This window comes from Oncorhynchus kisutch, linkage group LG12, assembly GCF_002021735.2.
Source record: "Oncorhynchus kisutch isolate 150728-3 linkage group LG12, Okis_V2, whole genome shotgun sequence".
In the NCBI taxonomy this organism is placed as follows: domain Eukaryota; kingdom Metazoa; phylum Chordata; class Actinopteri; order Salmoniformes; family Salmonidae; genus Oncorhynchus; species Oncorhynchus kisutch.
In genome coordinates, this window is record NC_034185.2 from 46,038,914 (window position 1) to 46,056,574 (window position 17,661).

General features: G+C 43.9%; 1 protein-coding gene across 1 annotated transcript in view; it reads right to left on the reverse strand.

Annotated features, from left to right (window-relative positions):
• LOC109901063 (catenin alpha-2-like) overlaps positions 1-17,661 on the reverse strand; it is a 651,970-nt gene that overhangs the window by 161,131 nt on the left and 473,178 nt on the right. Inside the window, exon 8 of the mRNA XM_020497062.2 lies at positions 4,714-4,794. Coding sequence (XP_020352651.2) covers positions 4,714-4,794 — 81 coding nt within the window. The remainder of the gene's footprint in view (positions 1-4,713; positions 4,795-17,661) is intronic.

The window sequence follows — 17,661 nt, forward strand, 5'->3', positions numbered from 1 at the left end:
CCCAAGCTTCCTTCTTCTCACTCTGTCAATTAGGTTAGTATTGTGGAGTAATTACAATGTTGTTGATCCATCCTCAGTTTTCTCCTATCACAGCCATTACACTCTATAACTGTTTAAAAGTCACCATTGGCCTCATGGTGAAATCCCTGAGCAGTTTCCTTCCTCTCCGGCAACTGAGTTAGGAAGGATATCTGTATCTGGTACACCATCCAACGTGTAATTAATCATCACCATCCAACGTCTGTTAGTTATTTTTACCCGTTTACCAAATGTACTGGAAATCCTCTGCTCTTTGTGGTTGAATCGGTGTTTGCAATTCACTGCTCGACTGAGGGACCTTACAAATAACTGTATGTGTGGGGTACAGAGATGAGGTAGTCATTCAAAAATCATGTTAAACCCTATAATTGCACACAGAGTGTGTATTCCTGACAGCTGTCACTGTCATTGTACTAATTCTCTCACTGTTCTCTCCCGTCTTCACAATGACACAAAGGTGTCAACCGTTGTGTGTGTTTCTGTGTTCTAACATGAGATGGCTGCCATACACAAGGGATTATGGCACACACGCACACGCACACGCACACACACACACACACACACGCACACACACACACACACACACAAAGTTACTTCACAGACAAAGCCTCTTTGCTCAGTTCCCCTCCCTCCTGGAAGGCCTAGTGTCTCTTAGCACCATTGAATTGCCCCCTCTGGGGCTGTTGTGACATAATTACTATATCAGACCCTCTGTGTAATTCCTGCTTTTCTGCTCCTGTCTTTCCCTCCCCCTGTATCCTCTATGCCTCCCCTCTGCCTCCGCTATGCCTCCCCTCTGTCTCCTCTATGTCCCCCTCTCCCTTCTGTCTCCACTATATCTCCCCTCTGTCTCCTCTATGTCCCCCCTCTCCCTTCTGTCACCACTATATCTCCCCTCTGTCTCCTCTATGTCCCCTCTATGCCTCCCCTCTGCCTCCTCTATGCCTCCCCTCTGTCTCCTCTATGTCCCCCTCTCCCTTCTGTCTCCACTATATCTCCCCTCTGTCTCCTCTATGTCTCCTCTATGTCTCCTCTATGCCTCCCCTCTGCCGCCTCTATGTCCCCCCTCTCCCTTCTGTCACCACTATATCTCCCCTCTGTCTCCTCTATGTCTCCTCTATGCCTCCCCTCTGCATCCTCTATGCCTCCCCTCTGTCTCCTCTATGTCCCCCTCTCCCTTCTGTCTCCACTATATCTCCCTTCTGTCTCCTCTATGTCTCCTCTATGCCTCCCTTCTGCCACCTCTATGTCCCCCTCTCTCCCTTCTGTCACCACTATATCTCCCCTCTGTCTCCTCTATGTCTCCTCTATGCCTCCCCTCTGCCTCCTCTATGTCCCCCTCTCCCTTCTGTCTCCACTATATCTCCCCTCTGTCTCCTCTATGCCTCCCTTCTGCCTCCTCTATGCCTCCTCTATGTCCCCCCTCTCCCTTCTGTCTCCACTATATCTCCCCTTTGTCTCCTCTATGCCTCCTCTATGCCTCCCTTCTGCCTCCTCTATGCCTCCTCTATGTCTCCTCTATGTCCCCCCTCTCCCTTCTGTCTCCACTATATCTCCCCTTTGTCTCCTCTATGCCTCCTCTATGCCTCCCTTCTGCCTCCTCTATGCCTCCTCTATGTCTCCTCTATGTCCCCCCTCTCCCTTCTGTCTCCACTATATCTCCCCTTTGTCTCCTCTATGCCTCCTCTATGCCTCCCCTCTGTCTGCTCTATGTCTCCTCTATGTCCCCCCTCTCCCCTATGTCTCCTCTATGCCTCCCGTCTGCTTCCTCTATGCCTCCTCTATGTCTCCTCTATGTCCCCCCTCTCCCTTCTGTCTCCACTATATCTCCCCTCTGTCTCCTCTATGCCTCCTCTATGCCTCCCCTCTGTCTGCTCTATGTCTCCTCTATGTCCCCCCTCTCCCCTCTGTCTCCTCTATGTCTCCTCTATGTCCCCCCTCTCCCTTCTGTCTCCACTATATCTCCCCTCTGTCTCCTCTATGCCTCCTCTATGCCTCCCCTCTGTCTGCTCTATGTCTCCTCTATGTCCCCACTCTCCCCTCTGTCTCCTCTATGCCTCCTCTATGCCTCCCCTCTGTCTGCTCTATGTCTCCTCTATGTCCCCCCTCTCCCCTCTGTCTCCTCTATGTCTCCTCTATGTCCCCCCTCTCCCTTCTGTCTCCACTATATCTCCCCTCTGTCTCCTCTATGCCTCCCCTCTGTCTTCTCTATGTCTCCTCTATGTCCCCCCTCTCCTTTCTGTCTCCACTATATCTCCCATCTGTCTCCTCTATGCCTCCTCTATGCTTCCCCTCTGTCTCCTCTATGAATCCCCTCTGTCTCCTCTATGTCTCCACTACAGTGAACTCCAAACATATTGGCACAGTGACAAAAGTTGGGTTATTTAGTCTCTGTACGAGAGTACTTTAGAATAGCAGACCTAAACAGCAGACTGTCAGCTTTGATTTTAGGGTATTTTCATCTATATCAGGTCAACCATTTTAGAAATTACAGCACAGGAAAAGTCCTATGGAAACACTTGTTTCAGTTTGCTTTCCACCAGACACTGGGAGATGAATTCAACTTTCAGCAGGACAATAACATAAAACACAAGGCCAAATCTACACTGGAGTTGCTTACCAAGAAGACAGTGAAACTTCCTGAGTGGCCGAGTTACAGTTCTGACTTAAATCTACTTGAAAATCTATGGCAAAATCTGAAAATGGTTGCCTAGCAATTATCAACAACCAATTTGACAGAGCTCAAAGAATTTTGAAAATAATAGTGAAATATGTATGTATTTAATTTTCAATAAATTAGCAAAACTGTCTAAAAACATGTTTTCACTTTGTCATTGTGAGGTATTGTGTGTGGATGTGTGAGATAAAAAAAATATATCTATTTAATCAATTTTGAAATCAGACTGTAACATAACAAAATGTGGAATAAGTCAAGAGGTATGAATATTTTATGAGATCACAGCAGGTAGATGTGAAGCATAGAAATACTTTTAAGTACTACGTCAGTAGTTTTTTTGGGGTATCTGTACTTCACTATTTACATTTTTGACTACTTTTACTTTTACTCCACTCCATTCCTAAAGAAAAAAATGTACTTTTTACTCCTTAAATTTTCCCTGACACTCGTTACATTTAGAATGCTCAAGCAGGACAAAATTATGGCACCTATCAATATAACACATTGTCATCCCTACTGCCTCTGATATGGCAGACTCACAAAACACAACTACTGTGTTTGGAAATGATGTCTGAGTGTTGAAGTGAACACCTTCTGTCCTTAATTGAAAAAGAATACAAAAATATTGCCGTCTGGTTTGCTTAATATAAGGAATTTGATGTGTAGCATTTACTTTTACTTTGTACTTTTACTCAAGTATGCCAATTTTGTACTTTTTCTACCACTGCACTTAAGGACATTTAAAACCAGATACTTTTATACTTTTACTCAAGTAGTATTTTACTGGGTAACTTTCACTTTTACTTGACCCATTTTCTGTTAAAGGTATCTTTATTGTGACTCAAGTATGATTCAGTTCTTTTTCCACCACTTCCTGTATCTAGGTTGGAGACCGTGTTCAGTCGGAGTTGATCAATCTGTGTTTTCAGTTCATTGGTTATTAGACCAATATTTAAGTTATCAACAGCCGTGGCACTGTAGGTCATTGCCATTTTAAAGATATACTGTAAGATTAACACCTGTTTGGTTGATAAATACTGTGTAATAGAGCTGTGAAATACACCTCTTAACAAAAGTGAAGGAATAACCTTTGGGTTACCGTGAATACCATTCGCCAGATCTGAATTTTTTGATGAATTATACGGTACAACAAAAAAATAAAACAGATTTTGGGTAGAAAGAATGGGGAGGCAAAATGAGATTGCCTTCCCAAAGAAATCAATTTGACTTTTGATTCCTATAACAAGATGTAACACTACATGAAGTGTCTCCTTTTGGGCCACTAATGGAGAGGAGCATTGCAATTTGGGAGAAAGTAATAGCTCCGAGCTCTCAGCCTCTATACTCCCCTGAGATTCATGAAATCAAGTGTGTACGTGGAAAGATCGGTCGATAGATTTGAATGACAGAAACACATTTGGCACTTTAGCTCTGTGTTTGTGAAGTGAGACTGCATGTGATATTGAGTATCTGAATAGCAGTCTGTCTATGCAGGATCGAGTGTCAGTCTGTGCAATGTGTAAGTGCAGACCATGAATCAGGTACTACGGAGGGTTTGGCCAACATGGTAACAAGAAGACTTGTTGGCTCCATCATCGAATAGGTGTCAAAGGACTCAAGGATGTCGCATATATAACCAGTCATGTCAGATATGGGTTGGAGCTAAACTGGCCAAACTCTCTCCATGTATAGTATGATTGCCTTTCAGTGAAAATATGGTGTGTCTATTATAGCTAATCATGTCAGGTGTTGGTTGAAGCCAAGTTGGCCACACTGCCCATATAAATTGCATTGGAGTACAAAAAATGGCATCTTTAGCCAGTCATGTCCTGTTTGGGTTGGAACAGAGTTGGCCACTGTCCCTATACGATTGCCTTTTTAGTGCAAATATGGCGTCTGTAACTAATCATGTCAGGGTTCGTTCCGAACCAGGTTGGTCAAACTCTTTGGTGCAAACATGGCATCCATCAAACTCAGCTTTGGACACTGTGACCCACCTGTCTGCGCAGATCCCTGGTCTTCTTGGTCATCTTGTCGATGGCAGAGTTCAGTGGGTCTCCTTTCTCCTTCCTGCCAGTCTGTAGAGAGAGAGGGGGGAACAGAGAGACACAGTGTTACCTCAGGGTTACCTGTGTAACGTTACTAATTCATCATCACACACACAACTGCTCACATCACAAAGTGCATTATGCTTGTAACACACTACAGGGGGGAATGGGAGCACAAAGGTTTGTACTGCAGTTAAAAGGGAGGAGAGGAGGGGAATAGTTCCTGGAATACTCCCTGCCTCCGGTTTCTTATACAGTAAGTGCCTTTTGGATGTTCAAGGCGTAAGAGAAAGCAGCAGGGCTGGATAAAAGAAGAGCGTGAGGGTACTACAATACACACAGATTGAGAAGGAGAGTACAGAGCAAATAAGATGGCGTGGTGACCGACATCAGACGAAGACGACTTTGCATGGGAGCAACTATGGAGCCCTTTCTGAGAAATTCCATCAAGCATGAAACCAAGTTAACAGGCGAAGTACTATAGGCTTTGGAGGTACACAAGCAATTGTAACCAGGTGGGTTTCTGTACATGCTAACTAGGCCACTTGGACTGGGTTGGTAACACCCGCCGAACACTACAAACGGCAGCTTTAATCCAGCTTCTATCTCAAGGGTTTTTAGAGCTCAACAAATGACGCCAAATGTTGTGACTAAAAATAATATATTATATCTTCTTTCTCAAGGGCCTTTAGCTGTCACTGAATAAAACCCTATTCTGTTAGCGAATAAGCGACTAGAAAGACAAAACAGAGAGAGAGAGAGGGGTCAATATGAGGCCTTGTGTTGTTGGAGAACAATTAGGAGTTTCTGTGGTGTTAGCGGCAGCTAGGCTGCTGGCCCTTCCTTCTGCTTCCTCTTCCCCCAGGCCCTCTCAGACAGTCCACAGCTGGTTACAGTCACAAGTGTCACCTCACGCTAAATGACAATAACATCTATTCCTCTCTCTTCCACTCACTCACTCACTCACTCACTCACTCACTCACTCACTCACTCACTCACTCACTCACTCACTCACTCACTCACTGACTGACTGACTGACTGACTGACTGACTGATTGACTCTCTCTCTCTCTCTCTCTCTCTCTCTCTCTCTCGCTCTCTCGCTCTCTCGCTCTCTCGCTCTCTCTCTCTCTCTCTCTCTCTCTCTCTCTCTCTCTCTCGCTCTCTCTCGCTCTCTCTCTCGCTCTCTCTCTCACTCTCTCTGAAAAAATAGAACAATCAAGTGGTGGCCATTAAATATTGATGGGAGACTAAAGGCGAGAGATGTTCCATTTCAAGGGACACAGTGCTGCAGCAACGTAGGTGAGATTCCATCTATTGTCTCAGGGATCGGCGAAGAGGAGGAGGAGGGGGGGGGCAAACAGGGAGCAAGCAACAGGCAGCGTTCCCTAGGGGGCCTGGGGAAAGGACTTGGGCGGTTGGCTGGTTGGCGGTTGGATGCATTGTCATGCCTCAAGCCGTGAACAGTTAATAAGTATAAAACAGATTGCCTATCAAAGATATAAAATCCATTACCGCCTGATGGAATCAAAGGAGAATCACTGCCAGAGAGAAGGATAAACGGTCCCACCCAAAAATATTCATTGTTTATGGGCGATGGCGAGCGTAAATAATGCTGAAGCTGAGACAATGATATTCCAAAGCATTCTGGTAATGACCTTAGTACACTCCCTTTCATTTTCGCAGTGGCCCCTTTGGAGCATATGGGGTCCCATTTGGAGGCCTAGGATGATGAAAGGGGAGATAACCTTTGCGTAGGGGACTTCCATTAAATAGGGCATAAAGATCCTTAATGTTGTGTTAGGAATTTGTTTCGGAGGGTTCAATAGGGCGATGAGGCGGTGTGATTCCTACAGTCCGGGGTTAGAGGTCAGGGGTTAGGCATCGCCCACAGCTACGCTTCTTAACCTCTTAACCTCGGGAGGGAGGGATGGAGAGGAGAAGAGAGAGGGAGAGGGGAATAAAGATGACAAGAAAGGGAGAGGAAGAGAACGAGCGATAAATAAATGGCAAAAATTGTGCTGAGCGAATGCAAGAAAGAGGGGAGACAAACAGATGCTAAAAAGAGAGCAAGGGGAGCGATACATTGGGCATACAGTATGTAGGGGACTTCAATAGAATCCTTGGGGATGTAAGAAGGCGGGTTTAAACAAACACCCTTTAACAAACACTGTTTGCTACATTCAACATGAATTCAGTTACAAGCAGGTGCCATCTGCTGGCTAGACTGACGGCTCGGTTCATTGGAAGCCGCCTCTTACCACAATACCTTAGTTAGCGAGCCCATCAAAGTTAGCGAGCCCATCAAAGATAGCGAGCCCATCAAAGTTAGCGAGCCCATCAAAGTTAGCGAGCCCATCAAAGTTAGCGAGCCCATCACAGTTAGCGAGCCCATCAAAGACAGCGAGCCCATCAAAGATAGCGAGCCCATCAAAGATAGCGATCCCATCAAAGTTAGCGAGCCCATCAAAGTTAGCGAGCCCATCAAAGATAGCGAGCCCATCAAAGTTAGCGAGCCCATCAAAGATAGCGAGCCCATCAAAGATAGCGAGCCCATCAAAGTTAGCGAGCCCATCAAAGATAGCGAGCCCATCAAAGTTAGCGAGCCCATCAAAGATAGCGAGCCCATCAAAGATAGCGAGCCCATCAAAGTTAGCGAGCCCATCAAAGATTCGAATCAAGAGATTGTACAGAGACGCCGACGACACTCCAGTCAAAGCAATAGCAAGAGAATACAACATTAATTGCCTGGTTGCCATAGCAACCCCATTCCAATCCCGTCCTACAGTGGAGTGTGTTAACATCATTATCTTGGTGGGAAGAGAGAGCAACCTAACATCTACAGATGAAGGAGCTTAATTTGATCACTCTTTTGTTGCCCAGCAGGAAACACAAACTTGTAGCGTTGGTCATGTCAAACTTGACTTGCCCTAATGATACATCTCTCAACCCCTAAAAAAATGCCCCTTAATTAGAATCCACAAAATAATCCACATTTCCCTTTGCTCTAGGATTATTTTCATGCTGTGGCAAACTGTCTCAAATTTAAGATCCTACATCTGTACACGCTCTCCCCTCCTAGCCTAGCAAAGACGCAGAATAATAATATTATGGAGGGTAGTGTAGATACTGGACATGCCAATGAGTGGTAAGGATGACCATTTACATGAACGGTTAGACATGTTTTGGATGTGAACACCATATCCTCATTGTGTCACTATGGGAGAGTTTTGCGTGTCTGGTCCACTCTATTACAGAGCCGTTACAATACTACATCCGCTCCGTTATACAACGCTAGATACGGGAGATAATGGGACATATGTAGGCCTGTAATATGGGGAACGTCACATTGAGGGCTATAAGGGTCACCATTATCTCCCGTATCTAGCGTTGTATAACGGAGTGGATGTAGTATTTGCTAGATATCCCACTTCAGTCTTGTCGGAGTGCTGCTGTACAGCTAAATTGATTGAACATTGAAAGGTCCCACTGAACTGAACCAAGTCTAAGTCCCAAATGACACTCTATTCCCTATGTAGTGCAATACTTTTGATCAGGGCCCTGTCTCCGTTGACTGAACTGCAGATTTCTTAATTAAAGGAGATGTTGTGCTCGGGAGGATGTATGTGTCGTGTTACCATGATCCTTATGATACTAAAAGCAGAAAAGAACACTCAACGTCATCTATCGTCTATTTTTCTATGTTGTGCCTCAATCAGAATTCAGATCAGACCTCTCCAACTCCCTTCAATTCATTATTTCATTCTTTTGGTTTCTTTTTTTTTGTTGTCGTTCTACGTGCGTGGTGCCTCAAGGTTAACGTTTTCTGTCACTCTCAATGTGTTTGTCACCACCAGGGCTATAAACATTATTGTTTCCCATTAGTCCTGAAATTGTTTCCCATCAAACAAGACAAAACAAAAAATTGCGAGAGGGGAATGCCCCCAGCAGATCGCTCTAAACGGCGATGGGCCCCCTCTTTAAAACCGCGCCTCCACCGCCCGAGAGCATTCTCTGGCCAATCATAGCAATTTAAACGGTGTCCAGGCCCTTCGGGCCCATCTGCCTGTCCACAGGGTCTTGTTTGGGTCCCTGGGAGAAGTAGGCACCGGCGAGGGAATAGGCACGACCCAAGGGTTATATACTCCAAAAGACCTATTACAGAGCAGGAACAACTTCCTGTCCAATAAAACAATCAATCAGAGACCTCTATTTGGAGACATGTAACAATGGAGTGATAACCTACTGTAAGTGACAGCCATAAGGGTTTGGCAAGACAGCACAAACACATCTAGGATCAGGTTACTGGAGTGGACTGTTCTTCCTTATCATGAGGGGTTATTCAAGTGACCCTCTTGTCCTATTTTGTTTTATTACTATTACTTTTTTTTCCCTAAATATTGTCTGGTCTGGTTCAAGAGGAGTGAGATCTTGCCTAACACACTTATCATGTGGGTTTATGGGGAGACTCTCTTATGGAGTACTTCAACTGGCACTTGAATAGGTCACTCTTGTAAAAGAGATGTGATCTCAATGAGAATAACCCATATAAATAAAGAAGGCAAACACTGCTCTCCAAAATTTGGACCATTTGTACGTTTTATAAATATTGCCTGGCCTTGGGTATTGTTCCGTTCAAGACGATTGAGATCGATGACAGCCCATGGTAAATACACGTCTTTGTGTACAGCGAGGCAGTGAGTGTCAATGACTGAATGGGAACACTACACAGTGTCTACATCCCTAGGTCTTATATGGGGTCTTATATTAGTTCTAAAAGTTCTGGTCTCTGAAAGACATGAGGACATGAGGGAAAAAAGGTCCATTGAAATAGATATGATTCCTCCCATTCATTTCATGTATTGCTGTTTTGCCCTTGGACCAAGGCCACTGCAACCAGAGGAAACATGGATCCCCCCCCCCCCCCCCACACACACACACACACACACACACTCCTCAGCCACGGTCCTAATGGTAATAGGGCATGATGCACCAAACAGTGAGGAGAAAACCTCAGTCTCATAATCTGGATGGATAGGCCCGGGCTGCAAGCCCATATTTAACTAGGCAATGGGGAACGCAACAAAAGGCAAACCCACCTAGCTTAAAGTGTGTCTGCGTGTTTTAAATAGTTCTTCAGCTCTTAAGATTCCTTGGAGAACTCTTGCCCGATAAAGAACCTTTGAATTAACCAAATGAGTCCCACTGTAATGCAGGTACATTTTCGACTTCTAACCCCTTTTAAACATGTTTTTGAGCTCCAGACGTCTGGGTTGTACCATTGGATTTGTCTATTTCCATCGGTCTGTGATTACGGTGGATGAGCTAGAATGGTGTTTGTGAGCTAGACGGGGGTTGTGAGCTAGAGAGGTGTTTGTGAGCTAGAGTGGTGTTTGTGAGCTAGAGTGGTGTTTGTGAGCTAGAGAGGTGTTTGTGAGCTAGAGTGGTGTTTGTGAGCTAGAGTGGTGTTTGTGAGCTAGAGAGGTGTTTGTGAGCTAGAGTGGTGTTTGTGAGCTAGAGAGGTGTTTGTGAGCTAGAGTGGTGTTTGTGAGCTAGAGAGGTGTTTGTGAGCTAGAGAGGTGTTTGTGAGCTAGAGTGGTGTTTGTGAGCTAGAGAGGTGTTTGTGAGCTAGAGAGGTGTTTGTGAGCTAGAGAGGTGTTTGTGAGCTAGAGAGGTGTTTGTGAGCTAGAGAGGTGTTTGTGAGCCAAGGGGGATCCCGAAGGGTTCCAGGGCCAGGTCATTTTACAAAAACGTCTATGAAAAGCTGAGACTCTCACAAACACACACATTTTGCTCTATGACTCAGTTACACCAGCTCTGTCAGGAGGAAGGGGACAAAATTCACCCAACTTATTGTGGGAATCTTGTGGGAGGCTACCCAAAATGTTTGACCCAAGTTAATGTAAACTTCTGACCCACTGTAAACTTCTGACCCACTGGGAATGTGATGAAAGAAATTAAAAGCTGAAATAAATCATTCTCTCTACAATTATTCTGACATTTCACATTCTTAACTTAAAGTGGTGATCCTAACTGACCTAAAACACGGAATTTTTCTAGGATTAAATGTCAGGAATTGCGAAAAACTGAGTTTAAATGTATTTGGCTAAGGTGTAAGTAGGTATGTCATTTTAGGCGAAAAATGAAAAAATGTGTATGTGAGGTGTAAATTCCACACAGGTCCTTTATCCACATTTTGTTTCAAAGTATATTGGTTTAAGACTACCAAGAAACACTCTATGTGACCCTGATTTAACCCACTGCAGTAATTATTAGTAACCAGAATTGAACCAAAACCATGCACATCATTATCATATTTCTCAACATACTCTATTGCCGGTAGATTTGTTTAAATGTTTGTTTCAATCTATATTTTGTTCACTGATTGTTTAATTAATTCATATTTTGCAACTCAAATACATACAAATACATATATTTTGCAACTCAAATACATACAAATACATATATTTTGCAACTCAAATACATACAAATACATATATTTTGCAACTAACATACATTTTTCTAAACTGTTTAAATCTGTTACTTGGACTTATTGCACCCACTACTGAAATGGTTGTTGCAGTTTAGATGTTTAAGGTAGTCACATATCTTAGTATTCCCAACAACTGTGGCTGTCATTTTGAATGCAGATTGCAGGTGAATTAAAAATTCTAAATGTTGATGTGCCTGATGTGGCCTGTAAATAGAGCCTGAGTCGAATGCATGAGCATTCGTTTTAAGCCTGAGCCCTACCCATGCCTGCGACGTTCAGGCCCTACCCTACCCAGGCCCAATTGCTTCTGCGAAATGTAACCTGAAATCTGCCCAATACCTGAAATCTGATGAAAATCCTCTGTTAGTAAATCTATTAACTGCTCCTCTCTGTCTGTCACTCCCTCCCTGTGCGTAGCTCTCTCTGCATGCGCTCTGCTCATAGCAATCTAAGTCTGCGAGTATCCATAGCAACGGCACCGCTTGGGCTGCTCTGCTCAATGAAGAGACGAGAGAGCAGTTAGTTGATAAAACTCAAGGAACATGATTATTTTCTGTGAAATAATCTCTCCTATTTAATATACATTGAAGCCCTTCTGACACCATGTAATGATCTTAGACATAATGACTGTACTGCGCAGCAGAGCGAATGCAAATTGTGATACCTGAGCCCTGCCCGTAACCCTAGTTATTGCTGAAAAACAGGCCCTACCCGGCCCTAACCCCATGTGTAATGTCAGGGCCTGTCAAATATGAGTTTCAGGCCACTGTATTAAAACTTGGCCCTCAAAAGAACGCCTTATGAAAAAGGTTCTGTATTGTCTTAAATAATTATATTTGAATGACAACATATTCACGTACAATCTCACTTGGTGAAGGCCTCAGGACTGAGAACTACTGAATGCAACAACCATGTCTTCGTCACTAGCAAACACAGTCATGGGTGGCTCTGGTAACGAAAAAATTTACTCGACAGGTACCCTGGGAAATATTCAAATAAGGCTTAAAACCCTACAGCAGGGCAATTCAACTCCGGTCCTGGAGGGCTGAACCCTTTCCGGTTTTGTGCATGTGCGTGCGTATCACGCACACGCACACACATGCACACACAGAAGCCAGTATCGCAGAGGAGAGGACATGACAACATTAGTCATCCAGACTGCCTGGAGAGCCACATGCTAATGTGTCATTTAAGCGCTGTAGGGAGGCAGAGGATTAAGAGATCTTGCCACCCAATGTAAAAAGAGAGCAGAATCAGAGGATGTTCAGAATGGGAGAGCTTCTCATCTAGACTCCTGTGAGTTAAAGGGGCATTCTGGGATTCAAACGACGACAAAGAGTCAATAGCTGTATGGTTATTCATTTCAAAGTCCAAAAGTATAGATGTTCCAATTCTAGATTTGACTGTTATTCAAGACTCGTATGTCTTCTATGAGTTTCACACGAGAAGAATGGGATCATCAACGACAAATAGACAGAGAGGAGACACTCATAAACCATTGTGTTGCATTGTCATAATACACATCATGGCGGAAGATTGGACTATCAATGTCATTACTTTGTAATTCAAAGTCAAAACCCTCATCCGTGCTTTTGTGTTTAGTTTTTTCTTCTTCCAAGAATTGATAATCGCCCTGGCCTAGTTGCCAGCTAGAGCTCTTCCAAATCTGCATTACGTAGATTATGAAACGGTGAAACACAGCGGCCTGAATTCTAACCGGGGAGGAAAACCCATCATCACACTAAACCTGTTATAGCAGGCTCCCTCTGGCTCCTAGTAGAATGCTGGATGAAGCCAGTCAAATGGCACCTTTATAGTGCACTTTATAGTGCACCACTTTGGACCAGGGCCCATGGAGAATAGGGTTTCATTTGGGGGGCGCACATCCTTTCCCCAAAACACCACTAAATACCTCAGAGCTGAATATATCTTATAGTGCATTACTTGTGTATCTGCATTTCATGTGCAAACGGTTATTACGATCATTGCGATGCATAATCATAAGCTTGTAGTATCCAATTTGAAGTTATCCCCTTCATATTGATGGTAGTTAAGTCAAATAAATGCATTGTGCCATATACTCTAGTACTAACTAGTTATGTCACGTCAATACATAGTGGTATTGGTGGTATAACTAGCTACTATTAAATATTACTACCATTCACATCATTACAATGTATATCATCAGACATCTATCCGCCATGGAGAATGTATTGCTCATTATAAAATGCTAAATAAAAGTGTTTTGCAGTCACAACGTCATCCCAATGTTGTCAAAACGTCACCTAAATGTTAGCCTCCGACCATGAATCATAGGTTACAGTGGTTGAATCATATGCCTCATGCTCCCCATGGCCAGGTCACAGCTGTGGTCTGTCGGGTGTGTGTGTCTGTGTGTGTGTGTGTGTGTGTGTGTGTGTGTGTGTGTCTGTGTGTGTCTATGTGCCCACACACCTTCCACACAGGTCCATTATCCACCTTGACAACACAATAGAGAACAGCAACCAACAACCGTCCATTCATCTATCACTATTCATCCATCCAACCATCCTACACACGGCATCGTGTGTGTATTTCACGACACAGACCACATCATGGAGTATGCATGTTGGGGTTTTGTGGTTTCAATTCAACCCCCAAAGGTGTTGTCAATGGCCTCCATTCACAGACCGTAAGGGTCTCCCATCTGCTCATTGTTTCCCCGATTCATTCTCTAAGGGGACTCTTTCCCGTCATCCATTTTCCATGGTTCTGGGTGGCATCGTGGTGATAAGCTCATACCGCTCATAGGTACCGCGGCGGTTGGATAATGGAAGCGGTAATGGCAAAGTGTCTCCAGCTTACCCAGGAGACTGGCTGGCTGGTGGATGGTAGAAACAGCTCTCGATGTGCAACAGCTGGGACCAACATGCTGTTCCTTCTCCTCCCGCTCAGTCCCCGCTCCAATCACTCATGTACTGTAGTGCACTCAGCGCAAATTGCTTTGCTGTGCACCCTTCCCTCCTCCCCTCCCCACTCGCTACCCACTAATAGTGGAATAAGACATGCAATTCTCGGGCCGAGGCAGACAGAACATTATTTGGATGTCTAGTGCCATGTGAGAGCGGGAGAGGGGAAAGAGAATGAGGTTGGGAGAATAGAGGAGGAGATGATGAAGGGATCTGCGTTCAATAAGGGGGCACGGTAGAGGCAGATAGCCAAAGAGAGAGAGAGAGAGAGAGAGAGAGAGAGGTAGAGCAGAGAGAGAGAGAGAGAGAGGTAGAGCAGAGAGAGAGAAAGGGAGGTAGAGCAGAGAGAGAGAGAGAGAGGTAGAGCAGAGAGAGAGAAAGAGAGAACGATAGAGGTATAGAAAGAGAGAATTGACAGATACCCTGTATATTGAAGAGAGAGAGAGAGCGAGAGAGAGAGAGAGAGATAATAAGATGGTCAGACAACAAAAGAAGAGAGGGGGGAGAGCTATTTTTTGTTGGTTCGGCACAAAGCACACGTCTCATTCTCTCGAGATCAATGTGTTAAATGATATCAATTCCGGCTCCTTGTCAATTCAATTAAGGCCCAATGCAAGGAACAATTACTGTCCAGGTTGGTTACACTGACTCCAGGCTTAGAGAAAGAGGAGAGAGAGAGAGTGAGGGGAGAGAGAGAGAGAGAGAGAGAGAGAGAGAGAGAGAGAGAGAGAGAGAGAGAGAGAGACCACATTGGGTTAACAGTAGATAATGGTTCAGCCAGATCCTCATTAAGATAAGTTGAGCTGCTCTATAGCGGTGTGTGTGTGTGTGTGTGTGTATTGGTGGGTCCAGGGGTGTGCAGCAACCATTTGACTTGTTCTCATTAAGTGGAGCTTAAAGAGCCACAGCGAAACTGCAACCATCAACCTGGTTTGATTACAGGATAGCAGGACAATAAACCAGCCTCTTTTTTTGTGTAGAATGCGGTGAGATGAGATAATATGATTATGTTGTGTTTCATCCTGGAATTAACAATTAGATTAACTAGCAGAAAATGAGGTCTTTCAAACTCAAAATCTTTCTAACTCAGTTTTTCTGATTAGGTCTAGACATTTATTCATCAGTGGTGGAAAAGGTACTCAATTGTCATACTTGAGTAAAAGTTAAGATACCTTAATAGAAAATTACTCAAGTAAAAGTGAAAGTCACCCGGTAAAATACCTCTTGAGTAAAAGGCTAAAAGTATTTGGTTTTAAATATCAAAAGTATCAAAAGTAAATGGAATTGCTAAAATGTACTTAAGTATCAAAAGTGAAAGTATTAAGCAAACCAGACTGTGCAGTTTTTTTTTTTTGACTGATAGCCAGAGGCACACTACAACACATAATTGACCATCAAAGCATTTGTGTTTAGTGAGTCCGCTAGATCAGAGGCAGTAGGGAGGACCAGAGATGTTCTCTTGATAAGTGTGCGAATTGGACCATTTTCCTGTCAAAATCTAAGGGGTACTTTTGGGTGTCAGGGAAAATGTATGGAGTAGAAAGTACATTATTTTCTTTAGGAATGTAGTGAAGAAAAAAGTTAAAGTTGCCAAAAATATAAATAGTAAAGTAAAGTACAGACACCCCCCATAACTACTTACGGAGTAATTTAAAGTACTTTTTACTTAAGTGCTACTGATATTCATCAACGGCAACCATTGGTTAAGCTTGTTAAAGGTGCAGTGGAATTACATAACCAAGTAGGCCCATAAAACTCACTGGAGACAAGTCACAATAAATGTGTGTGGGGGTCATAGGTCAGATAGGAAGACTCACCCTTAACCTTTGTCCGACACTGAATACAGACAACTTCTGCACCCCCCCCCCCCCCCCCCCCCCCACACACACACATACACTCATAGTCATCCGTGTGGTTTCCACTTCACTACATTGCAAAAGCATATGCATTGGCTCGCCGGGTTTGTCTCAGTGTCTGCTTCTCACATGGCCAGTACTGGTATCACATAGCCGTGTTGTTTTTAAATGGGTTCTCCTGCCATTCTGGTTCAGTGTGTAGAGTAGCTCCCATAGCTGTGTGTCTGAGGAGGAGCAAGAGAGTGCCTTCTGGCAAAAAGTCTCTCATGTCTAACGGCCTTTTTGCATATTCTTGCTATTTCTCACACACACACACACACACACACACACACACACACACACACACACACACACACACACACACACACACACACACACACACACACACACACACACACACACACACACACACACACACACACACACACAGACACAGACACAGACACAGACACAGACACAGACACACACACACAGGCACACACACACACACACACACAGACACGCACACAGGCACACACACTTTGGAGTTGCTCTGTGCTGTATGATGCTATTATTGTCTGTGGTCTAGGGAGAAGCAAAGGATAAATAAAAGAGTGGGAATCCTAAACTGGGAATCCTAAGCTTGGAATCCTAAACTGGGAATCCTAAGCTTGGAATCCTAAACTGGGAATCCTAAGCTAATCATAAGCTATATACAGTACATGAACAGAATGCGTGGCTTCATGTACATGTGTGATGAGCACAATGGACAGACATATGCTATTTTGGAATTGTATTTTTAAATGTAAAAAAAAAATTGCAGAATGATTGCTGGGTGACCAGAATATTGCAACCGGTGATTTCTGTAAAACCTGGGAATTCTGTCAAACCTGGGAATTCTGTAAAACCTGGGAATTCTGGAAAACCTGGGAATTCTGGAAAACCTGGGAATTCTGGAAAACCTGGGAATTCTGGAAAACCTGGGAATTCTGGAAAACCTGGGAATTCTGGAAAACCTGGGAATTCTGGAAAACCTGGGAATTCTGTAAAAGTTACTGGAATATTGCAACCCTAGAATGCACGCACCAAATGTAAAAAAAAAATGGAGTAGATAGCTGATGCAAAAAGTGAAATCTGAATGGAGGAGGAAGCAACTGGGTTCACCTACTCATTCCGGAATCCCCTCTTACATGAAGAACATCCCTTAAGCAACACTGACAGTGCTGTGTTCCTGTGGCATAGCACTGCAACAATGTGGTTAAAGAACAACAACCTAAAACAAAACAAATATTCTGTCATATGCAGACATGGGGAAGGTAGAGGCAATGCACAAAAAGAGGCAATCAACAGTTGCGACATCCCTAAAATGTGATGATATGAACCCATTGATTCTTGAAGAATAGAACATATAAATACCTCACGAGCTTAGTTCAACTGTCGTACCCCATCAGAACCCAAAATACAAGCTTGTTTTACAGCACCTCAATGTTTCTAAACAGATCAAATATATAGCCACCATATAGCCTCAAAATCTATAATTGATATATCACGGATGGTCAGTCATTACATCCATAGCTCTGTCTATGAATTTGAGAGTGGGTACATTTCTCCAGCCCCATCCC